At 55.1% G+C, this 24846-nt stretch overlaps 1 protein-coding gene across 2 annotated transcripts; it reads left to right on the top strand.

Annotated features, from left to right (window-relative positions):
• Positions 1-5467: 5467 nt before the first annotated feature.
• On the top strand, positions 5468-20900 carry LOC143389315 (podocalyxin-like protein 2). Of its 2 annotated transcripts, none has more exons than XM_076842460.1 (7): positions 5468-5612; positions 9569-10353; positions 11600-11674; positions 13083-13239; positions 13708-13769; positions 19979-20158; positions 20691-20900. In XM_076842460.1, exons 1-7 carry the CDS (start codon positions 5468-5470, stop codon positions 20898-20900), a joined length of 1614 nt encoding a protein of 537 aa, XP_076698575.1. The 2 variants fall into 2 exon arrangements, with proteins under 2 accessions (XP_076698575.1, XP_076698574.1); XM_076842459.1 differs by having other exon boundaries at positions 20670-20900.
• Positions 20901-24846: the final 3946 nt, after the last annotated feature.

Here is a 24846-nt window from a genome sequence, read left to right as displayed (position 1 = left end):
CGGACCACAGCCTAAATGGGATCAGCATCCTCTCCACCACACTTCATTGAGATGTGACAGAGACACTTGGAGATTTCAGGAGGCAACTCATTTCCCAACCTTCCGTGGTTTTTTAATATTTTAAATTAATATTTGGGGGGTACTGGGGATTGATCTGGGGGATCCTCGACCCCTGAGCCCCATCCCCAGCCCTATTTTGCATTTTATTTAGAGACAGGGTCTCCCTGAATTGCTCAGGGCCTCGCTAAGTGGCTGAGGCTGGCCTCCAATTGTGATCCTCCTGCCTTGGTCTCCCTCGTTGATGGGGATGACAGGTGTGTGCCACTGAACCTGAACTCAGAGGTTGTTTTAGCGGGTGAATTCCAGGATGCTTGAGAAGAATAAGTTGGGGTTGGGGCGGGGGCTCAGGGTTAGAGCGTTTGCCTAGCATGTGGGAGGCCCTGGGTTTGATCCTCAGCACCACATGAAGATAAATAAAGGTATTGTGTCCATCCACAACTAAACAATATTTGAAAAAAAAAACATTTAAAAAAGAAGAAGTTACCTTTTATTTAAACAAGGCTGAAGTGAGCTTTTCCGACATGCTGGAGTGCGTAGCTAAAGATGAACTGCAGCCTCTCCACCTTTGGTCGCTCAGGGCCACCGGGAACATGCAAAATGTGCATTGTTTAATCATCACCAACATTTCTCATTAAATGACTTTTTTTGTTGTTCCCCAAATGCACTAATGAGATTTTCCTGATCTGTCTCTTATAGTTTCGTTCCTTGCCATCCATGTTACTCAACCGTGGAGATGTATCCCCTGCAAAAGAGGGTTATTATCACAGCTGGTGACTTGTGACCCACCCTGTCATCCCAGCAGCTCCGGAGGCTGAGGCAGGAGGATCGTGAGTTAGAGGCCAGTCTCAGCAAAAGCGAGGCTCAAGCCACTCAGGGAGACCCTGTCTCTAAATAAAATACAAAATAGGGCTGGGGACGGGGCTCAGGGGTCGAGGGCCCCTGGATTCAATCCCCGATACCAAAAACAAAAAAATCTGGTAATTTAACTGAGGACAGAGATCCTTGTCATCTTTTGTCTCCTGAGAGGGCCTCGCACGCTGCTTGACCCGGAATCATAGAAGCTCAGAATGACAGTTGGCTCTGTGTAGTTGACCATCTAATACAAATTGGCTGGCCTCCAACTTGTGATCCTCCGGCCTCAGCCTCCCCAACTTTCGATCCTCCGGCCTCAGCCTCCCCAACTTGCGATCCTCCAGCCTCAGCCTCCCCAACTTGTGATCCTCTGGCCTCAGCCTCCTGAGCCTCCAAGATTACAGGCAAGTGCCACCAGGCCCAGCTCCTGTAAGACATTTTTGTGGGGAAAACGTGCTAATAACAGGTCTCCTGTTCACTTGCCATTTGACCTGGACCCCAGGAGGCCTTAGTGGTTTCGACTGTGAACCCAGAGGTTGGGTCTGGTCCTTATCTCTGGACCCAGCCCTATCCTGTGCCAGGAACTGTGGCAGGCCCTGGAATTCCAAGTGCCAAGGGACACCTGGAGGACAGGACCTTGTTCAGGGTGGTGTGTGGACAGAGGCGGGCCACCCACCCAGGGGAGCCTCCAGCGAAGGCTGTCAGGCGCTGAGGCTGCAGGCAGAAGGCCGGATTCGCCAGGAGAAAGGTGGCGGGCAGCGTGTATCAAGATCCAGGAGGCTCCCAGACTGTGGGGTCCAGGAAATTGCTAGAAGCTCGGCTCATCTGCAGCTCAGAGAGGGGCTGCGGAGAGCAGAGAGAGGGAGGGAGACCCAGGGTGAGGAGTCCCTGCCACTTTAAAGAGTCTGGCCTGCGTTGTCGTGGTCTTGGAGCCTCATTTGCATTTCAGATTTCTCTGAGCTTTGTTACTCAAAGTGCGGTCTAGGGACAGGCAAGGCCTGCAGACCCCATCCACAGCCCAGAGCCCAAGCCCAGAGTGGCAGGTGATTCATACACACCACCAAAGCCGAGGGGGGTTGGAGGAGCCGTGAGTTTTTTGGGGAGGTGCTAAAAGAACTCCTGTAGAGGCCAGGAGGCCGGAAATGTGTCCAAAGCCTCTCCTACTCCTCCTCTTCCTTCTTCCTCTTTTTCTACCAGGGGCCCTTGACCCCGGAGCCCTGTCCTCAGCCCTGTTTTCTATTTTATTTAGACAGAGGGTCTCACTGAGTTGCTCAGGGCCTCGGTTTGGTTGAGGCTGGCCTCCACTTTGCGATCCTCCTGCCTCAGCCTCCCAAGCTGCTGGGATGACAGCATGTGCCACTATGCCCTGCTGCCGTGGTCCTCTGGACGGCTTGGCTTTTTGCGTTCAGGTGGGGCAAAGCCAGAGGATGCCTGTCTGAGCTCAAGAGACCATCATCAAACATCCACTAGGTGCCTTTGAACTTTGCTCCATCCCTAGTGTCCAGGGCACGTCAGCACCTGCTGCGACCCTGTTGCTGTGAGGTCTCTGTCAATGGACGAGTGGGTGCATGGATGGGTGGGGGACAGATAGGTGGGTGGGTGGATGACAGAAGGCAGTCACCACTCAGGCCTCACTCGGATCTGCAAGGAGAACTCCGTTATGATTCTCTGGCTGTATCCGTCAGCTAGTTCTGCGTAACAAATCACCCCCAAATTTAGTGGCTCAGCGCAGCTGTTCCTAGGTGTGACCCCTGGACTCCGGCTCCAGGGTGGGGTCTCGCCCTTCTGTTTAACAAGCCCCCCAGGTGCCCCCGTGCCCTGTGGTTCCAAAGGCCCCGGCGCAGGACAACACCTGTGTCCACCCTTGCATCTGCAGGAGGGCAGTGCAGGTGGCCCTCAGCCAGGGGTTCTTGGGATTTGGGGGACTCCTTCCAGTTTGAGTTGGGCAGTGGCTCATCCTTGCCTTAGCTGGGACGCTGGGACCAGTGGCCGTGTTTTCCGTGGGAGGTCACTCTGCAGGGCCAGCCCCGCTAGCCCGGCCCAAAGCCCTGGGACCATGGAGTGTCACAGAACCCTCTGAGTCTGCCCTTGGAAAGGCCACCTCCCTCCCCTCGGCCAGGGGCTCAGAGAGGCCGCAGGTCAAGTTCAAGGGGGGCTTCAGGTCGTGCTGGGGAGCCGTGTCCCCAGAGGTCATCGGGGGTCCAGGGCTGGGCACTGTGTCTACCACAGGAATGGGGGGACTCTAATGAGGCAGGTTTTGTGGCGGCAGGTGACACCCTGTCCCTCTCCCGTCTGCCTGTTGTGATCTTTCCAGGGCTGGGGAGCCCCACGACAGCAGCCAGGCCCCCCAGCGATGGCGGAGGGGGTCGGAAGGGAAGGTCCTGAGAGGCCTGGGTAGAAAGGATCGGAGGACCGAAGTCCACGTGCGTCAGGCTGCTCCGTCCTCACGTCACCAAAAGCCCTGGCCAGACCCACTGCGGGGAGGAGAGCTTACTTGGAGTCTGGTTTTAGAGGTTCAGTTTGTGGTCGGCGGACTCCACAGCCCTGGGCCTCAGGTGACGCAGGACATCATGGCAGAAGGGGGTGGAGGAGGACAGCAGCTCAGGACATGGCCACCAGGAGGCAGAGAGAGCCCTGCTCCCCAGGGAGAAAACAGACCTCAGACGCACGTTCCTGGGGGCCTCCTTCCCCAGCCTCGCCCCGGCCTGGCCTCCTTCCCCAGCTTCCCCCCAGCCTGCAGCTGTTCCTGGCTCATCCCCAGATGAACCCACTGACTCGTCCCCACCTCTGGCCACGGAACCCAGTCACCTCTCAGCCTTCCTGCACCATCTCACACATGGACCCCTGGGGGCACCTCCGGTCTCAGCCACAGTGCCACCCATACCTAGGGACAGAGGACTGTCCAAGGAAGGTGGACCCACATCGGTGGCTGTAGCTCTGGGGCTCTGAGGACCTCGGCTCTGGGAACCACCCCACCCAGGCGCCTGGCTCTGCATCTGAGTCCCTGGTGTGGACGCGGGGTCCGGTGCTCGGAGCCAAGCCCACCTGGAAGTGGCACCGTAGACCTTGACCGTGGTGTCCCCGAGCACCGGAAGCCTTCTGGGCAGGGAACGGCCACAGAGCAGGCACTGGGGGAGCAATGTCACTGCCTCCCCAACTCCCAGCCTCGACCCAGGGCCTCCCTGCAGCTGTGACTTGGCCTCCTGGAGCTCAAGGCCCGTGGATGACGATGACGATGATGATGATTTGGTCCCAGGGATGGAACCCAGGGGCCTTTAACCCCTGAGCCCCGTCCCCAGCCCTTTTTATTATTCACTTAAAGACAGGGTCTCACTGAGGTGCTTAGGGCCTCACTTAGTTGCTGAGGCTGGCCTCCACCTTGGGATCCTCCTGCCTCAGCCTCCTGAGCCACCAGGATGACAGGTGTGCACCACTGCATGTGGCCTCTGTCCCACGTTTCTACCTGTCACCCCGGCGCTTGCTCTGAAGCCACGTGGGCTCTCAGTGACCTTCTTTACTCAGTCAACCTGTCGTTTTCTGTCTTGGAAACTCTGCTCCTGACTCCTCCCCTGGCATCTCTCCCACCGCGGGGCCAGGCGCTGCCCTTGGGGGGGGGTCCTTCTTGGTGCTGTGATGGGTCTGCAGGGTGCAGAGACCCCTCAACCCCCGGGATCCCTAGTTTCTGGTAGAACAGTCTGAATGGTCCTGTTTCTTTCGGGGCCAGTCGCGGTCTCAGGATCTACCACCCCATAAGGTGGCGGTGGAGGTCAAAATTCAGACACTGTTTGCAAAGCATTTAGCACATGATCCCAATAATATTAGATTTTTTTTTCTTGTACTGAGGATTGAACCCAGAGGCACTTTACCACTAAGACACATCCCCGACCATTTTAATTATTATTTTGAGACAGGGTCTTGCTGACTGGCTGAGGCTGGCCTCCAACTTGCAATCCTCCTGCCTCAGCCTCCAGATCAGCTGGGTATACAGGCGTGTGCCACCGTGCCCAGCCCAGAGGGGGCCAAGTCAAGTGAGTCCTCTGTCCCCTACCATTTCCCTCTATCCCCCCTTAGCCACTGTCACATGGAGGTCTGAGCAATTGGTCCTTTTTTGAAATGAAGATGGCATCTTAGAATCCTCGGGCAGCCCTTGGGTATTCAGAGATGTCATCGAAATCCCCGGCCTCTGGCATCTTCTTTGTGACAGGTGATGGTTAGAGACAAAAATCTAATCCCAGTGGCCTGGGAGGCTGAGGCAGGAGGATCGCGAGTGGAGGCCAGCCTCAGCAGCTTAGTGAGGCCCCGAGCAACTCAGCGAGACCCTGACTTTAAATAAAAAACAAAAAGGGCTGCGCGGTGGCTGAGGGGTCAAGCGCCCCAGGGCCGCCCTTGGCCTCTCCTAACGTCCGGCCTTTGTGTCCGCACAGGAGTGTCCCTGGGTTCCCATGCAGCCGGGACCGATGAGCCTGGCCCCGAGGGCCTCACGTCCACCTCTCTGCTGGACCTGCTGCTGCCCACCGGCCTGGAGCCACTGGACGGGGAGGAGCCCAGTGAGTCCATGGGCCTGGGAGCCGGCCTGGGGGCCCCCGGCTCGGGCTTCCCCAGCTACGAGAGCGAGGAGTCCCGGATCCTGCAGCCGCCTCAGTACTTCTGGGAGGAGGAGGAGCTCAACGCCTCCAGCCTCGACCTGGGGCCCACCGCAGGTAGCACTTCCACGGGCCCCTGCCAGCACCCCCTGTGACCCCCACCGAGGTTCACCACAGTGCCGTCCGCGGGACACCAAAGCCAAGTCCGCAGGAGTCTGTGCTTCTTTAATACTAACCACTTTTTATTTAGTGAGGCCCTATATTGTGTTCCCTACTTTTTTTTTTCTGGTACCAGGGATTGAACCCAGGGGTGCTTAACCCCTGACCCCCATCCCCAGGCCTATTTTGGATTTTATTTAGAGAGAGGGTCTCACTGAGTTGCTCAGGGCCTTGCTAAGTTGCTGAGGCTGCCCTCCACCTGGCGATCCTCCTGCCTCATCCTCCCGGGCTGCTGGGATGACAGGCGTGCACCACTGCGCCGGCCAACTACTTTCATTTGCATTATGGGTAATATTTGACACACTCATCTTTTAAGCTTGACAGTGTCTTTCTTTCTAGATGTTTCTAAACATTTTTGCCTGTTTTTCTTTGCTTTATGACGAGTCTTTGCATCACTGAAATATGCACTACTCCCTTCCTTCTTCCTCTAATCTACCGTAATTGATTATGGCGCATGGTGTAAGGTGGGATCTCATTGCCCTCTCCCACTGAGACCTGTCTCCACGTGGACCCGTGTGGAAGGACTATTAAGCAGTTTCCCTCCCGGGTCTGGGAGTCCCGGTGGGAGAGGCCGCTGCGCCTCGTCCTTCCTCATGAGGCCGCAGGGGGGCGCTCGGGAGCCCCGCTACCTCCCTGGGTCTGCTGATCTCCGTGGGCTGCCCCAGGTCTCCTGAGGAGAGTCACTGTCATTCCTTGAATCTGAGCCATGTCGCCATCTGGAGGCCTCCCCGTGGCTGGTCTGTTCCTCATCTCAGGTCTGCACACTCCTCCACGCCAGCCCCATGCGACCCTGCAGAAAAACTGACAGAGCCCCCCTTTTTTAAATTATTTTTTTGGTTCCAGGGGTGCTGAACCCCTGACCCCCATCCCCAGCCCTATTTTGGATTTTATTTAGAGACAGGGTCTCGCTCAGTTGCTTACAGCCTCACTGAGTTGCTGAGGCTGGCCTCCACCTAGCGATCCTCCTGCCTCAGCCTCCTGAGCTGCCGGGATAAACAGGCATGTGCCCCTGCGCCCTGCTTGGCACATCATTTGGGAGTGAATTTTTCTTTTTTTAAATGTCAGAGCAGATCTACAAAAGCTGTAAAAGCAGGCGTGATTAATATCTCGGTTGTAGCTAAGGACACTGGGTTACAGAGATTTTAAAGTGACACTGAATCACACAGAGGCAGAGCGAAGTCCCAAGCCTGAGGTTTCTGCTTCAAGGTCGGCTGCCCTTTCTTCTGTGTGAAGTCATTGGCTTCAGAGGGCTTCAGTCCTCCCCCTCTGTAGTGAAGTCTGGAGGCACCAGATCATCAGGACGGCCGTCTGCCAGACCTGGAGATGCTCTGGGCACAGCAGACCCTCTTTGGACTGTGTCTGTGAGGGATGGTCCCCAGCTCTGGGCCATCGCACACTTACTGGGGACGATCACCAGGAGCGATGGGCAGATACCTGTAGAGCCAAGTGACAGGAGCATCCAAGGAATCCCTTTTACCCACACACTGGAGAAAAAGCAAGCCCTACAATTTTTATTTTATGCTGGTAATACAGAGCAGATTAAAAAAAATTAAATGCAGCCAGGCATGGGGTGGTGCACCCCTGTGATCCCAGTAGCTCGGGAGGCTGAGGCAGGAGGATCGCAAGGTGGAGGCCAGCCTCAGCCACTTAGCGAGGCCCTAAGCAACTCAGTGAGACCCTGTCTCCAAATAGAATATAAAAAGGGCTGGGGACGGGCCTCAGGGGTTAAGCACCCCTGGGTTCAATCCCTGGTGCCCCCCTAAAAATTAAGTGCAAATAAAAGAAGAAAATAAATTTACCCATAATCCCATCTCGCAGAGTCATGAATGCTGCATGTTGGCGTCTCTCTGAGGGTTTCTGTCCCTTGTGGCAAACGTGTCTATAAAATAGGCCTTCAGCTGGTGCCAAAGGTCATCTGTGAGAGGGTGGCCATCCTGGAGGCCAGGAGCCCGCTCTGCATCCCGCCTCGCCAGCACAGGGCATGCCTCTCATCCCAGCAATCTGGGGGCTGAGGCAGGAGGATCGTAGGTTGGAGGCCAGCCTCAGCAGCTGGAGGCGGGCTGTGGCTGGAGGAAGTGGGTTCCTGGAGGCAGCACCTTTGGGGTGTATATTTGTCTTCTTTATCAGTGCATCATAGTAGTGGGACTCTCTGTTCCACATCCAGGACAATTCTGGCCTTTTCTTCTTATGGTGACGTGAACTGAACCAAGGGGCACTTTGCCACCAGCCCACGTCCTTAGCTCTTTCATTTTGTGTTTTGAGACAGGGTCTTGCTAAATGGCTGAGGCTGGCCTCCAACTTGCGATCCTCCTGCCTCAGCCTCCCAGCTGCAGAGCTAGGGGTTTAGTGTCACCAATGGAGAGAGCACACTTACCAGGACCCTCCAACACTTAAGATACAGGCGTTAGGACCTTAGGAATCATGGATCGCGATATTCCCATGTGATTTGCCCCAAACCCCAAGCCAGAGGGGTTAAGGGGCTTACAGAAGTGTGGACAGGTCAGTTAGTGGCTGAGTCCCCCCATGGCCAGGTACTGATGTCAATAGCATGACCAGTGCCACCAACGAGGTTAGAGGAGGAGCCAGACACTGGAAGGTGGCCGGGGGTGGGGGTGTCCAGCTTCGGAAAACTCGGCCTCCAACTGAGCTGTGGGGGGTGCTGGCCTCCAGGATCTCCCCAGCTTCGTGGGGTCAGCGGGGAGCGCACCCTCCACACGCCTGGTCCAGTCTGTCGACTGAGCCGGGCTCTTCTGGAAGGTCCCCAACTCTGTCAGTGCCCGCGTGCCCCCCACGAGCCAGGGCTGGCTGCTTCTGTCACCAGCCCCCAACAGGGGCCCCGATTCTCCCGCAGGGGCCTCTCCTGAGGTTTTTCTGGTCATCGCGATTGCTGTCACCTACATTGCTGTCCCAGGGACCTTCAGACATGAGATCTCACAGTGTAACGGACCCTTCCTTCCTCCTCCCTCCCTTCATCCCTCCCTTCATGTCAGTCTGTGTGGCTGGCTGGCTGGCTGTCTGTCTCTCCCCCAGTGCTAAGGATGGATCCTAGGGCCTTCCACATGCCTGGCCACCACCCTACCCCTGAGCCCTGTCCCCAGCCCTTGTTATATTTTACTTAGAGACAGGGTCTCACTGAGTTGCTCAGGGCCTTGCTAAGTGGCTGAGGCTGGCCTCCACCTTGTGATCCTCCTGCCTCAGCCTCCCAAGTCACAGGTGTGCACCACAGCACCCAGCTATGCACTGAATTTTATTTTTGAATCGATCTATTATAAAGTTCTTACTTATATTGAAGTAAAGAATTTTTATCCTTTTATGTATTTGTTTTATGGGTATAATTTCATATTGAATCTGAAAATATTAAGATGTTTTCCTTTTTTTTCTTTTTTTTTTTTTGGTACCAGAGATTGAACTCAGGGGTACTTAACCACTGAGCCACGTCTCCATACCTTTTTTATGTTTTATTAAGAGTCAGGATATCACTTAGCTTCTTGGGAGGCTGGGGCAGGAGGATCACAAGGTGGAGGCCAGCCTCAGCAGCTTAGCAAGACCCCGAGCAACTCAGGGAGACCCTGTCTCTCAATAAAATGTAAAAATGGCTGGGGACATGGCTCAGGGGTCGAGGGCCCCTGGATTCAATCCCTGGGACTAAAAAAACCAAGAGCCAGACCCCTGTGTTCTGTGTTCACCCTGCCCTCCTCCCCAGCCTCATTTCCCACTCTCGCCCCACATGACCAAGACTGATGCGTCCCTGTCCCTGTAGGCAGGTGATAGCTCTTTCCTGTCGCTCAGCCCCTGCCCAGTGGATCCCAGTAAGTCCGGGTTTGAAGAAGCCAACGCACTTTTCCTGTCTCTAGACTACGTCTTCCCGGACTTAACGGGGAAGTCGGGTTCCCTGGAGGACGCTGACCAGCCCCAGGACCTTCTGGGACTCCCCTCGTCCTTGCCCAAGATGAACCTGGTGGAGCCTCCCTGGCACATGCCCCTGGAGGAGGAAGAGAAGGAGGAGGAGGAGGAGGAGGAGGAGGAAGAGGAGGAAGAGGAGGAGGAGAGGGAGAAGGAGGAGGAGGAGAAGGAGGAGGAAGAACAGCTGCTTCCTGTGAGCGGACCCCAGGCGGAGGCCACCACGCAGGCGCCAGACTCTCCTCCCAGGGGCAGCAGCAGCCAGGCTCCGGGGGCCACCAGACCCCGGCAGGAGGACTCTGGGGACCAGGCGTCATTGGGCGTGGACGCGGAGAGCAGTGCGGAGCCCAGCCTGTCGCCACCCTCTGTCACCCCACGCACGGTGACCCTGGGGGACCAGGACTTGCCCAGCCAGGAGGACACAGCCACCATGCTGCCAGTGGCGGGACTCGGAGTAGAGTTCAAGGTCCCTCCAGGACCCCGTGAAGACGCCACTGTGGGGGCCCCCGACTTGGCTGGCCGGCCCGGGGACCTGCCGCCCCTGGCTCCGTCCCCTGCAACCAGAGCCCCAGGCGAGGGTCACCACGACCCTAGGACCTCAGCCTCTTTCCCACCAGCCCCCCAAGACTCGGAGCCGACCCCTTCCCCTGCCACCCTGGGGCCAGACACTCCCAGCCAGCAGCCACAGGAGGGCCCGGTGGCCGCAGCACCCTCCAGGAACCCCTGGGACTCCACACAGGTGAGGGGCGCATGGGCCTCGGCCGCACCCTGTGGGCCTCCCCGTCACCCCGGCTGGTGCAGTGGGGCAGAGCCTGTCAGGTGGGGCTGTCCCCAGAGCCCCAGGGAAGCCTGGGACATCGCCACTCCTCATGGCCCAACCTGGGGCGTGTGCCACACTCGAGCGCAAAGACCTTGGGAGAGGCTTGGTGGCCCCTCCTGGTTTCCACTGTTCAGGAGGCTACGGCTGCGCCGTGGCCTCTGGTGTTGCTCCTAGGAGAAGCGCAGCAGGTGGCTGGCCTGCGCCCCTCCACCCCCGGCCTCCAACACACACCCACAGTTTCCAGAAGGGAAGGAAGGGGTCAGGTTTGTGGTGGGGGGACCAGGGATTGAACCCAGGGCCCAGGACCCCTGAGGCCTCTCCAGCCCTGTTTTGCATTTTATTTAGAGACAGGGTTACCTGAGTTGCTTAGAGCCTCACTTTGGCTGAGGCTGGCCTCTAACTGTGATCCTCCTGCCTCAGCCTCCTGAGTCACTGGGATGACAGGCGTGCCCAGCAGGGGTCTGTTGTAGGCAGCTTTTTTGCTGCTGTGACTTAAGATCCCTCCAGCACAACTGCAGAGCAGGACAGTGGACGTGGGGCCTAGGATGTCCCAGGTCCTAGTTCACAGATGGCGGCCCCACTCCTGGGCCGAGGGGAGGCAGGACATCATGGAGGAGGAGTGTGGGGAGGGAGCAGCTCCCATGGGGACCAGGGAGCAGGGACTCTACTCTCCAGGGACAAATAGAGACCCCAAGCCACGGCCCCAGGGCCACCTCCTCCCCACACCCCACCAGGGGCCACCAGGGGACCCCCAGGGAGCCATTCAGTGCTGGGGTTCAGGCCTCACACCCCTCACTCCTCCTCTGGACCTTCCTACATCGTCCCAAGGGGGCTCTGGGGACATGTCACAGCCACACCAGGATAGGGTCTGCCTGTGACCCACAGACCCGGCTACCTGCCCCCAGTCTCTGAACAGGGCCCCGCAGCCTGGCCCCAGGGACAGTTCCCCTTTTCTCTGAGGTGCCCTCAGCGGGTCTCTGAAGCCACCTGGGTTTGTGGCTCCTGGGCAGAACCAGTGGCCTGTCACCTTGTAGAGGTCGCCCGTTCCACTTGGCTCCGCAGACCCGCAGCAGCCGGTGTCTTCCGGCTTCCCACAGGGTGTCAGGTCTCTGTCCCCCAGGACACCTTCTTACTGCGGCCACCCTCTTTCCGTCTCCTGGTCCAGATCATCTGCAAGGACTGGAGCAACCTGGCGGGGAAGAACTACATCATCCTGAACATGACCGAGAACGTGGACTGTGTGAGTGGCCGGCCAGCGCATGCACAGAGCAGGGCGGGGTCCCAGGGCCAGCCTGACCCCAGGACCATCAGCCCCGTCAATGCTACAAACCCACAAACAAGGACAAAACAGACTGGGAGGGAGGGAGACAGAATGCTTTTTGCATTTTAAGGTTTCTAAGGGGTCTTTCATTTTCTCCCTTTTTTAAACATATCAGGGATTGAATTTAGGGGCCCTCGACCCCTGAGCCCCGTCCCCAGCCCCTTTTTATATCTTATTTAGAGACAGGGTCTCGCTGAGTTGCTCAGGGCCTTGCTAAGTTGTAGAGGCTGGCCTCCAACTTGCGATCCTCCTGCCTCAGCCTCCTGAGTCGCTGGAATGACAGCTACTGCACCCAAAGGCTTCCTTACCATTGGCTCTGGGCACCCATATTGAGAAGGGAGTTGTCCCACTCTTGAAAGGCAGCACTTCTGTCACCTTTGGTGGCTTAGAGTCGAGGGCTGACCGGGGCTCCCTTTGGGTGGCCGGGGGAGTGGCTCTGCCTCGCCAGCAGCCCTGGCTGACCTGTCCATGGCAGGGCACCCAAGGGCGAGCTGAGCGACCCGAGGGGGGCGGCCGACTTTAGAGGTTGGGAACGTGGATGTAGCTACTTTGCACATCCAGAAAGAAGAGGAGCTGGAGGGCCTAGTGGCCCTGGGACCAAAGAAGGGTCTCTTCCCCGATGTGACTTGGTGATCTGTGTGCCAAGAGGCCTCCAGCCCCAGCCTGGGCCCCTGCCACCGGGTTCCTCTTTAGGACCAGACCCTAGTTTTCATTTCACATGGCGTGACCGTGCCTGGGCCTGGTCAAGGACAGGGACAGCTGTGCAGAGCGCCCAGTGGGCAGAACTCCAACCTCCAGCATCTCCGCCCTGTCCCCAGTTCCAGGGGCCACTGGGCCCTCTCTCTTGAAGACACCAGCATAAGAGCATGTGGTGGCTCTTTTCATTACCACCGCGGGCCAGATCTCTGGTGGCAGAGGGGAGACAGGCCACCTCTCCCCAGATCCTGGGGGCCGCATTGCTGCTGTGGTGGGCAGGAGACGAGCCCTGTCACCGCTCCTCCAGTGGCTGTACTGATGTGCGTCCTTACGGTCCCCAACCCTCTCTGTACCCCATGCCAGACCCCATTATGCTTTGACCCCAGGCCCGAGGAGTAGCCACCTGTCCCCTGTTCTCCCAGCTCCACTGGGGGCTAGAGAGGCGGCCCCACCCCTTCCTCACCTAGAGCGGCCAGAGCAGAAGGGACAGCGTCCTCCTGTCCCACCCCGCAGCCCGGCTCTGGCTCACAGGTGGTCCCCAGAGGAGCCCAAGTGTCTTTCTCAGCCTTTGGCCACGGAGCGCAGGGTGACATGGGTCTGTCCCTCCCTGAGCGAGCCTCTGACCTTGCAGGAGGTGTTTCGGTGCCACCGAGGGCTCCAGCTGGTGGCCCTGGTGGAGGAGGTGCTGCCCCGCCACCGCAGCGGCCGTCACGGGGACTGGCACATCTCCCTGAGCAAGCCCAGCGACAAGCAGCAGCACCTGCTCATGGCGCTGGTGGGAGAGCAGGGTGAGGATGGCGGGCGGGCGGCCTGGGCCCTGGGTCCCCAGGACAGCACCCCTCCTGGTCGCAGGCTCCAGGCCACCCCATAAGCTTGGGTTTGGGGGCAAAGGTGGAGGGCGCAGGGGCAGGGCGCAAGGACACCCGTTCCAGCCCAGGTGGGGACTCCCAGGTGTGGCGGGAGGGAGGGGAAGGAGGGGCTGCAGAGGTGACGTCCGGCCACACCTGTTACCTGGTCACCCACTGGGTCAGCTGGGCCGACAGGGAGCCCAGGACGCAGAGAGGGGGCGCCCCTTTCTGCAGGAGCTGGTGGTGCGTGCTTGCGCCTGTGCGCCCCGAGTATCTGGGTGTCATTAGAGCCCAAAAGTGGGGCTGAAGGGGCTCAGGCCAGTGGTCCCAGAGGGGGTGTAGGTCTCGCGACCCCCGGAGGGGCCGCAGGGGTCATGGCCATGCTGATGGGGGCCTTTCTCCTCCCAGGGGTGGTGCCCACTCAAGATGTCCTCTCCATGCTGGGTGACATCCGCAGGAGCCTGGAGGAGGTAAGGGTACAGGGACTTGGATCCCCGAGCTGCTCCTGAGCTCGCTCCCATCTGTCCCTCAAGCTCTGGGGACATGCAGACTTCCCTGGGGGGCCCCACAGCCCGTGGGTCAAGGAAGCCCAAACAGATGGGGCTCTGGGCGGGGTGAGCCTGGGGGCCCTTCCCAACCAGGCCCTTGGCAAGGGGCCTGGGGTCCTGGAGAGAGGGGGAGTCAGGGGAGGGCCTGGAGAAGAGGAGGTGGGGGTCAAACAGGAAACAGCAGGACCCCCGTAGCACCTGGAGGAGGGAGCATGACAGGTTCTAGAAACCTCAAAAATGTTCTGGAAACCTGGGTATGCCTCAGGAGCCACCAGCCCAGTACCTCCAAATGGCCAGCCGCCATTGCTCCTCCTGCTGGGGACCTGGGGTGCCAGACATGGACTGCCATCTTGGGTGCCGAATGCCTGGGGCCTCCTGGGGAGACCTGGGCGGAAGGACAGACGGCAGCCTCTCCGCAGTTGCTGGACCAGCCCCGGGAATCCGAGGTCCCTGGTCTCCTTACCTACTTCCCCGAAGGGCAGCACCCTGCATTCCTCACCCCGCTCTCGTGGAACCCAATGACGTGTTGTCAGTCCCCTTCATTCTTGAGCTCTGCAATGTGTGACAGTAGATATGAACGCGTGACCCTGGGCCACATCCTTATCTGTCACATGCAAGGGGACCCTGTTTCCGTGCTGGTGTTTTATCTCGGTAAACACAGTGCTCACTCGGGGCCAGACCTGGGTGCTGTCACTTAGTCCTTGGTGCTCCCCACCCCCAGGCTGTCAGGATTAAACAGGGCACCCTCTGGGTGACACACACTCGATAGGCAAGTGACCTCACACCCAGAGAAGTGTGTGACGTCCATCTGCCAAATATGGTTAGGTATCAGTCCTCTAGGATTGACTCCAAGATTAACTTGTGGTAAAAAGGTCACACAATTTTGACATTGTTTTATTATATGTCTGGCTTGTTCCTTAGTTATTTTAAAACGCTTTTGTAAAGTATTAGCATTAACATGGAATTTTTTATGAAAATTCGTAGCTTCTTCTAGTGTAGAGAAAATATGTATATCATGTGTAGTTTTATCTGCTAAATCATTGCCCAAACTAAGGGCTCCAGGCAATCCTGTATGTGCTCTAATATGTCCTATAAAGAATGGATCTTTTCTGTCCCAGATTAGACTTTGTATAGTGGAAACCAAAGAGAAAACAGTAGAAGAAGGGGAAATCCTACCAGCATCTTCAAGAGATACTATAGCATTAACTACATACTGACTATCAGAAAATAAATTAAATACAGAATCTTTAAACATTAAAAAGGCTTGTAATACTGCATTAAGCTCTACCTTTTGAGCTGATTGTTTGGGTACTAAAAATGTAAAAGTTTGATCAGGGGTAACTACTGCTGCTGTACCATTATTTGACCCATCAGTGAATATATTTGGAGCATTCATGATAGGGGTTTTTCTTGTCATTTTTGGAAAAACTACAGGATGCTTAGACCAAAAAGACAACAAAGGATTAGATGGTAAGTGATTATCAAATGAAACATTAGATTTACACATGATTATTGCCCAAGTATTTAACTCATTAGCTAACTCATCAATTTGATCCATAGTGTATGGAGTAATAATTTTATTGGGAGAAATTCCAAACACTCCCTTCGCTGCTTTTATTCCTTTGAGTATTAATTGTCCTACAGCCTCAGGATATCTAGTAAGAATAGTGTTAGGAGAATAAGATAAATGTATCCACAATAATGGACCTTCTTGCCAAAATACTCCTGTAGGAATATTTTTTGTTGGTAGTACAATAAATAATAAAGGCAAACTTATATCAATTCTATCCAAATGTATATTTTCCATATATGTTTCAATAATTTTCAATGCCTTTCTTGCTTCAGGCGTTAACATGCGGGGTGAGTTTGGATCTGATGGACCTTTTAGAATATCAAATAAAGGTCCCAACTCTCCTGTTGGTATGCCTAGATAAGGCCTTATCCAATTTATGTCTCCCAATAACTTTTGAAAGTCGTTAAGTGACTTGAGTTGATCTACTCGTATTTGAACTTTTGGTGGACGGACCATGGTTGAGGATAATAGAACTCCTAAATAATTAATTGGAAAATTTAATTGTACTTTATCTATTGCTATCTCTAGATTATAATTTTTTAATAAGTTTGTAAGTGTGGCATAACATTCCAGCAATATGTTTTTATCTTTATGTGCCAATAATACATCATTCATATAGTGAAATATTTGTAGTTCAGGATTTTGATTTCTAAGTGGCTGGATTGCTTTATTAACATATATTTGACACATAGTTGGACTGTTAGCCATCCCTTGAGGGAGTACTTTCCATTCATATCTCTGATCAGGACCTTCATGATTTAATGCAGGGATAGTAAATGCAAAATGTGGACTATCCTCGGGATGAATTGGAATTGAAAAAAAACAATCTTTAATATCTATGGCTAAAACATGCCAGGTTTTTGGCAAAGCAGACAATTGAGGAATCCCTGATTGAGCAGGTCCCATAATAACCATCTCATTATTAATGGCTCTTAAATCCTGCAATAATCTCCATTTACCAGATTTCTTTTTAATGACAAAAATGGGAGTATTATGGGGAGATATGGAAGGTTGTATATGTCCTTCCGCTAATTGTTGTTTGACCAGATCATGGGCTACTTGTATCTTTTCTTTAGTCAGGGGCCACTGAGGAACCCACACTGGTCTTTCTGATTTCCAAGTAATTTTGATTGTCTCAGTGGCCCTTTCTGAAAATCCAACCCATGTCTGTCTGTTTCTTGATCTATTTGAATTGGTGCTACTATACCTTGTCCTTGTTTTCCTAATCTTTTTTCTTTCCTAAAACCTTGTCTAGCCCTAGTAGTGGGCGCATTAGGATTGATGTTATTTGTTAACGTCAAACCTAATTGATCTAGGACATCTCGTCCCCATAAATTTATAGGAAGATGATCCAATACATAGGGCTGTATAGTTCCCTCACAACCTTCAGGATCCTTCCAATCTAATATCATTGCACTTCTATGGGGATTAGTCGCCACTCCTAGGCCTCGAAGCGTTTGAGTGGCTTGTTGTAATGGCCAATGTTTTGGCCATTCCTTACTAGATATGATGCTAAGGTCTGCACCTGTGTCCAGTAGCCCATTAAAGTCGTGTCCTTGAATATTTAGTTTTAACATTGGGCGAGAATCTAAATTTAAAGACAACATAGCCCAATCTACACCTGTGGAGCCTAATCCCCTGGAACCTCTTTTTACACTATGACTAGGAAATTTAATATGTAGGCTGGGTATTATTAACAACTGTGCTATTCTGTCTCCAGGTGAAATTACTGATATACCTCTTGGAGAACTAGCTATAATTTTTATTTCACCTACATAATCGGGATCAATTACCCCAGGACTTATCATAAGTCCTTTTAATGTAGATGAACTACGTCCCAATAATAAGCCTACTGTCCCTTGGGGAAGAGGTCCTTTTATTCCTGTGGGAATGATTTGAACTCCCATCTCTGGAGTTAGTACTGCTCTGGCAGAGGCGCAGATGTCCAACCCTGCGCTCCCTCGGGTTTGTCTGATGAGGGATTTAATGGACAATGTGTCCTGGGCACTACTCTGATGGTGTTGCTGGGTTCCTCCACTGCCCCGTATATTTGTGGTTGTGGGCCCCGGAGCATTGGGCCCGGCTGTCCGTTTTTTGGCAATGGAGCCTGATGCCTTTCTCCACGATATCGTGGGTAAATACCTGGTCCTTGTCCGTTTTTTGATAAGGGAGTACCCTCTATGGTAGTTTGAGAACGGCATTCATTAGCCCAATGTCTCCCTCTACGGCATCGTGGGCAAATACCCGGTATTCTATTTCTTTGATACCTAGTTTTGTTAAACCCTCCTCCTATGGGGCAACTCCTTTTAAAATGTCCTGTTTGTTCACAATCATAGCATGTTTTTGGCCTGGCATCTAAAACCTGTTGTACTGCAGCTGCCAAGACTTGCCCTTGTTCATTAATATCTCTACATAATTTAATATTTGTGTTTAAATCTTCATGTCTCCATGGTCTAAGGACCTCTCTGCAGCAACGATTTGCTTGGTCATAAGCCAGTTGTTTTATTAATGGCATTGCTTGTTCCGTATCCCCAAATATTTTGGCAGCCGTTTGAATTAGCCTATCTACAAAGTCAGCGTAAGGTTCATTAGCTCTCTGTATTACCTTAGATAGCTGACCTTGTAAATCTCCATGTCCTTGTAAAGTCTTCCATGCCCTAACTGCGTCTGCAGCAATTTGTGCATATATAGCAGGATCATATTCAATTTGTTGCCGCTGACCCTCATAAGGTCCTTTTCCTAGCAACATTTCTAAATTTCTTTGAGGGTAACCGGCTGCTGCATTTCTCCTAGCTGTCTCTGCACAAAATTCCTCATTGGCAACCTTCCATAACAAATATTGTCCTCCACTTAGCACAGATTTACACATGCTAGCCCAATCTGCTGGCGTCATGTCCAAGTTAGTAATGGACTCGACTATGCTCACCGTGAAGGGAGCTTGGGGACCATAGGTTGTTACAGCCTCCTTTAACTGCTTCACTGTTTTAAAATCTAAAGCACGGTGAATTCGCTGCCCTCCTACCTGTTCAAGTACAGGGCATGCTAATCTTTGAGGTCCTGTCTCAGGATCCCATTTATCAACTACGGGGTTTGAGGGCCACTCAGCTGTCTCTATCGGTGGGGCTGTTGGTTGAATTAAACTCTCTTGTGATAAAACGGAGTTAGTAACAGCCTCCTGTTGTGGCCTTTTTCCTAACAACCCCTTTTCCTTTAAATTTTCTTCCTCTGTCTGACTAGCTCGAGAGACCTTCTCTTTTGCTTGATCTAAAACGTCTTTCTCCATGTTCTGAACCTCTAACAATTTACTTAACATCTTTTCAGTTTGTTTTAATCTACTATAAAGATAACACAACCCAATAAGGTAACACAAAACAAAACTGAAATTGAATGAAGCAAAAACGGAATAAAAAATCGTTGTATCAATTTTCTCTTCCTCAGGGCCGACAAACTTCAAACCTTTAGTCAACCATTTTTTCCAGTTTGCCTGAGAAATTTCTAGGGATAGGCAGCTTGAAAGAAAAACAAAATAAATCAGAAGAAGAACACATTGTTTTTTGAAATGGTCACCCATTCTTTTGCTCTCCTTCAGGGGCGAGCAATTTCACTTACCCTCAAGCTTCAGGCGTTCCGCGTACGAGCCACCAGATGCCGCAGTCTCTCGGCTGGGCACAAATCACGAGTCTCCACACAGCTTGTAGATTCAAACAGCAATTCTTTATTCCCGAACTCACACCGGCCGTCTACAAACACGTTCTGGGGGAATCCACGTTCTCTTCCCAAATCCACACTCTGCCCTGATCCACTCTCTCCCAAATCCACTCCGCATGGGCTTCTGTCTCCCAAAATATACTGTCTGACCCTAAGCACTCAAGAGGAACTCAGCAGCAGGATACGCCCTATTCCAAAAGAGGAACACCCTAATCTCCTATTATACTAAACCGCCCTATTCTAAAGGGGAAACACCCTACTCTCCTATTATGCTAAACTGCCCTATTCTAAAGGGGAAACACCCTACTCTTCTATTATGCTAAACTGCCCTATTCTAAAGGGGGAACACCCTAAACACGGATCCTGCCCTGGTCCTTGAGCAAGGTCACCTTTCAGAAGTCCTTCCACTAGACAGCATGGGAGTAAGCTGGCAAGGAATTTGTCATACCTACTTGGCTGATGGCTCCCAGCAAAGAACTAAAGACCCGGTGGTGCACCCAGGCCTGCCACACAGCCACCTGGCGTCACTGCCCTCGGGGCTCAGCCCCAGGGCACAGCAGCCTCTTGGCAGACAGGACAGGCCCGGGACAAACCACCAGCTGCGTGCTTGTCACCGTGTCATCAGTGACACTCCAGCAGCAGGAACTACCCAGAGCACCCAGCACTGTCCCAGGGAAGTGAAGCTGGCCCATAATGACCAGAACATACCAGAATCCCCCGCGCCCGCTGCAAGGTGGGAGCCTGTAGCCCCCAGTCCCCACCGAGCCCAGGTGCCTGTCCCCAGCCCAGTCCCAAGCTCCAGCAGCCCCCCCCAGGTCCTGAGCCACGGACCCGGCCCCTCCCCCCCTAGATTGGCATTCAGAACTACTCCACGACAAGTAGCTGCCAGGCGCGGGCCACCCAGGTGCGCAGTGACTACGGGACGCTCTTTGTGGTGCTGGTGATCATCGGGGTCATCTGCTTCATCATCATCGTGCTCGGCCTGCTCTACAACTGCTGGCAGCGCCAGCTGCCCAAGCTCAAGCACGTGGTGAGCCCCGGGGACAGGGACGGGACGGGGCTGGGCCCCGGAGCCGGTGGAGAAGGACCAGACGCAGTGCCCGCGCCTTAGGCATGGTGTGGTCGTGTCCCAGGTGCACAGGGCTGTGCCGAGGACCGCACGGGCACTGCGGGAAGGGGATGTGTCCTCATCCTCGGGGTCCCACCTGGGCCTCTGCAGGGTCCGTGGCAGAGCCAGGCCCTGGGCCGGCCCTGCGCAGGCGCCAAGCGGAGGTTTCCCAAGAGCAAGGCCCGGCTCCAAGCCCACCGAAGCGCGCGTTTTGACTTTGACTTGCAAAGGCTGTTGGAAGGGATCGCACGAGCCCAGGGGGCGACAGGGTGTCCTAGTGCGAAGGGTCATTCAGGAGCTCAGCGTGGCACCAGAAAAGTGGGAGCATGCCAGCTTCAGGGGGTCCCCTGGGGGTGCCCCGTCGGGTCTTACTAAGCCCCGGGGCAGTTGGGAGGGCCGGGGAGCGAAGCCCGCGCCCAGCGCCCTCGCCCAGCGCCCTCTCCCACCGCTGCAGTCGCACGGCGAGGAGCTGGGCTTCATAGAGAACGGCTGCCACGACAACCCCACGCTGGACGTGGCCAGCGACAGCCAGTCGGAGATGCAGAAGCAGCCAAGCCTGAACGGCGGCGGGGCCATCAAAGGCCCTGGGAGCTGCAGCACGCTTATGGGGGGCAAGCGGGACCCCGAGGACTCGGACGTGTTCGAGGAGGACACGCACCTGTGAGCGCAGGCCTGCGAGCCGGGCCGGGGCCTCGCGCCCGCCGGGGTCCGCGCCGGGATGGAGCAGCGCGGCCCCAAAGCAGACCTCCGCGGAGCCCGCACGCGCCCGTGCCCCCTCCCCGGACCACGACCCGCGGCCAGGCCCTCGACGCGGGGCTTCTCCCCGCTTCCCCCGACTCCACACCGCGACCTCGGCACAGCACCCCCTCTCCCGGCCCCGCGAACCCCGGCCCGCGGGTTTCTCTCAATAAAAAGAGAGAAAACAGAGTGACCTGTGACCCGCTGTTCTTTATTCCTGGACGCTGCAGGGTTATTGACTGCTTTCTTTTTTTTTTCCCTTGTGATGCTGGGGATCAAACCCAAGGCCCTACCACTGAGTCCCAGCCCTTGCTCCACCCTCTTTTTACTTTTTATTTTGAGACAGGGTCTCACTAAATTTCTGAGACTGGCTTTGAACTTGTAATCCTCCTGCCTCAGCCTCCCAAGTAGCTGGTATCACAGGCGTATTTTCAAATGTACCAGAGTCCCAGGGCTGGACAGCATTTAGGGTGGGGCAGTAGGAATGGGTGATAGTGGCTGTGGGGACACACATCCTGGGCTCTGCTGGGCAACCCATGTCTCTGACAGCAATGCCCCTCCTCACACTGCTCCCACCAGACCTGAAGGCCCCTCAGAGGTCCGAGCCCCACCTGGGCTGTGGGAGGGGAGTCTGTGGCCTCTGAGGTATCTCTTTCTGGGGGATTGCAGTCCTTCTCCTGAGACACAGGAGCCTTGGGGTCAGAGCAATGCAGCACCCCTTCATGGTATGTGACCCTTGGTATTTGCATGTAATGAGGGGACCAGTGGCTGAGGGGGTAAGTGGATGTGGGTACATCCCATTTGTCTCAGACCACTGTCCCCCTTCTGGCCTGGGGCAGGAGGCTGTGACACAGACAGGTCCCACATCTTCCAGGAAGGTTCCATGTCCTCCAGTGGGGTGACTAAGGAGGAAGCCAATCTGCACTGGGCTGGGGCTGAGCCCTGAGTGTCTACAGCCTCTCTCCTGAGTCCCTCGATTTAACCCACCCTCCCCGAAGCTGCCCACTTGAGTCCCTGTGCACACCCTAGCCATCAGGACACACATGTGGCCACAAGCAGGGCTCTGGGCAGTGGTTCCATCCCCCAGCCCACCCTAGACCAGGAGGAGATTTAAATATATCAGTGGCATCTGTGGCTATAAAAAGTCCTTCCACCTCCGCACTGCAGCGAGAGGGGGCTCTGGTGGGACGCTCAGTGGCCAGGGAGAGGCTTCCACTGGGGACTGAGCAGGGCATGCATGGTGGGGTCCCCAGAGGTGACCCACTAGGGAACCATGTCACCTGAATTTATGAGGGGTCATGGGCAGCAGGTGTGTCTTGAGTCCAGCTCTTCCATTCCTTAGTAGTGACTTTCAGGAGACCTCTGCCCTCAGTTTCCTCTTCTGCTGAGTGGGCTTGAGGAGGGGCATTATGTGTGTGAAGGAGTATGCCTAGGAGGGCCTGGCTACTGTAGCAGGCCCTGCCTGCACCTGTGCGCAGGTGTGCCTGTGTGTGTGCTTGCTGGTGGGCCTGTGGGGGGGTGGGTCGTCTAGGAGGGCCTGGCTGCTGTGGCAGGCCCTGCCTGCACCTGTGAGCAGGTGTGCCTGTGTGTGTGCTTGCTGGTGAGCCTGTGGAGGGTGGGTCGTCTAAAGGGGCCTGGCTGCTGTGTGTGTGCTTGCTGGTGAGCCTGTGGAGGGGTGGGTCATCTAGGAGGGCCTGGCTGCTGTGGCAGGCCCTGCCTGCACCTGTGCGCAGGTGTGCCTGTGTGTGTGCTTGCTGGTGAGCCTGTGGAGGGTGGGTCGTCTAGGAGGGCCTGGCTGCTGTGTGTGTGCTTGCTGGTGAGCCTGTGGAGGGGTGGGTCATCTAGGAGGGCCTGGCTGCTGTGGCAGGCCTTGTCTGCACCTGTGCGCATGTGTGCCTGTGTGTGTGCTTGCTGGTGTGCCTGTGGGGGGGTTGGTCATCTAGGAGGGCCTGGCTGCTGTGGCAGGCCCTGCCTGCACCTGTGCGCAGGTGTGTCTGTGTGTGTGCTTGCTGGTGAGCCTGTGGAGGGGTGGGTCGTCTAGGAGGGCCTGGCTGCTGTGTGTGTGCTTGCTGGTGGGCCTGTGTGGCGGTGGGTCATCTAGGAGGGCCTGGCTGCTGTGGCAGGTGTGCCTGTGTGTGTGCTTGCTGGTGGTCCTGTGGGGGGGGTGGGTCGTCTTTGTGTTTATGATTCAAGAAAGTTTAATCAAGAAACTTATCTTCAGCCCTCCCGATCTCCTAGTCCCATGGGCCAGGGAGACACATAAAGGGGCAGTCATGCTATAGGTACCAACAGGGAACCAGGGAGTAGCCCCTCTCCCAGCCTAAGCATGGGACAAAGTGGGGCCCATCCTGAAAGTGGGGATTCCTGAATTAACTTGAGAAGTTACTTTGCTCTGACCAGCTGCTGGTCACACATGTGATCCAGCTGCTATGGGGAGTTTGGTAGGGTCACAAGTTCAAGGCTAGCCTGGGCAGCTCACCAAGACTGTCTCAAAAATAAGAAATGTGAAAATGCCTAAGTATCTCTGGGTTCCATCCCCAGTACCTTAAACCAAGGAAAAAGAGAAGTTACTTTGTCCTGGCAGGGGACAGAAGTAGGGACCAGCATGGTGTGCTCTTAACTGTGGCTTTATAGTGGAAACATTGATGGACTGTGGAGTGAGAACCAGGTTGTGGTGGGGAGGAGTGTGCTGCTCCCCAAGAACAGCTCTTCCCTGCTGTGGGGTCAGGACCTTGGGAGAGAGCTGGTGGCTCAGGTGACCCTGTGCAGAGAGAGGGAAAGCCCAGGGCACAGATAGCAGAAGCTAAGGAGCCCAGGGGCAGGGAGGTGACTGGGCCCTTGATCCTGGGGTTCAACCCTGGAGACCTTGATCAGCAGGTCCAGCTGAAGCCTAAGAGCACCGCTGGGCATTAGCATGGGCCTATTGGACTTGGCTTGGGAGTCACAAGGAACCTGGGCAAGAAAGAGGGATGTGTCACTAGGAGAGAGAAGGGGAAATGGAGGGAGCTTACATCCTGGCATGAAGAGGGGACACTGGCAGACATAGATTGAGCCAGATTGAGCCAGGACAGAGAGGAGGCCAGTGGTGACCATCCATTATTGTAGGTGTAGCTCATCCTCCACTTGGTGCTTGTGCCCGGTGCCTCTTGAGCTTTGCAGTCATTTGGAAGCAGGTCCTACTGTCCCATTCACAGAAAGGGACACTGAGGCATAGTGAGGTGGGGGGAATGGGAACATGGGTGGGGGCAGGGGAGGCAGGCTGTGGCCTCTGTTTTTTCAGCTTTCCAGGGTTGGGTCAGGCAGGTGGAAGCCTGGGGTGGGCTGTTGGAATGGCAACAGCTGGCTCTAGCTCCTGGGCTATGCACCTCTCCTAGGAGATGGGGAGGGGTCTTCTGCTACATTTCCACCACCTGCGGGAGTTGATGGGAGCCCTGACACCATGACTTATTAATGATAATTGAGCCAGATTAAACATTTATTAGATCCAGGCAGCTGCAATCCCTAATGGACCCACCTCCCCCATGGGTACACTGACCTAAGGAGCCAACCTATCCCCAGTCCCAGTGCTGGGCTCAGGGTGGCTACTTGGGGCTATCCCTAATGACTCTGGGTTTCAGTTTCCCCGTGCTCTCTTCGTTTGTACACTGTGACAGAGGGCCAGCCTTTCCCTGTGCCCACACAGTGGGACGCAGTGGAGGCCTAATGGTGATGGGGCGTGTGCTGCACCCTGCTGTCTGCAGAACTAAGGGCTGAAGTGGCAGACTCCGATGACAGGCCCAGCTGTGCCAACAGCTGTGTGAGGCTCTGCAGAGCAGCTGCCCTGGGAGGGGCTGTGGGAGAAGGCTAGGAGCTGCCAAGAGGCCGGGTCAGGC

The sequence above is a fragment of the Callospermophilus lateralis genome, unplaced genomic scaffold (assembly GCF_048772815.1).
Source record: "Callospermophilus lateralis isolate mCalLat2 unplaced genomic scaffold, mCalLat2.hap1 Scaffold_1122, whole genome shotgun sequence".
NCBI lineage: Eukaryota > Metazoa > Chordata > Mammalia > Rodentia > Sciuridae > Callospermophilus > Callospermophilus lateralis.
This window is presented reverse-complemented; position numbering and strand designations above follow the sequence as displayed.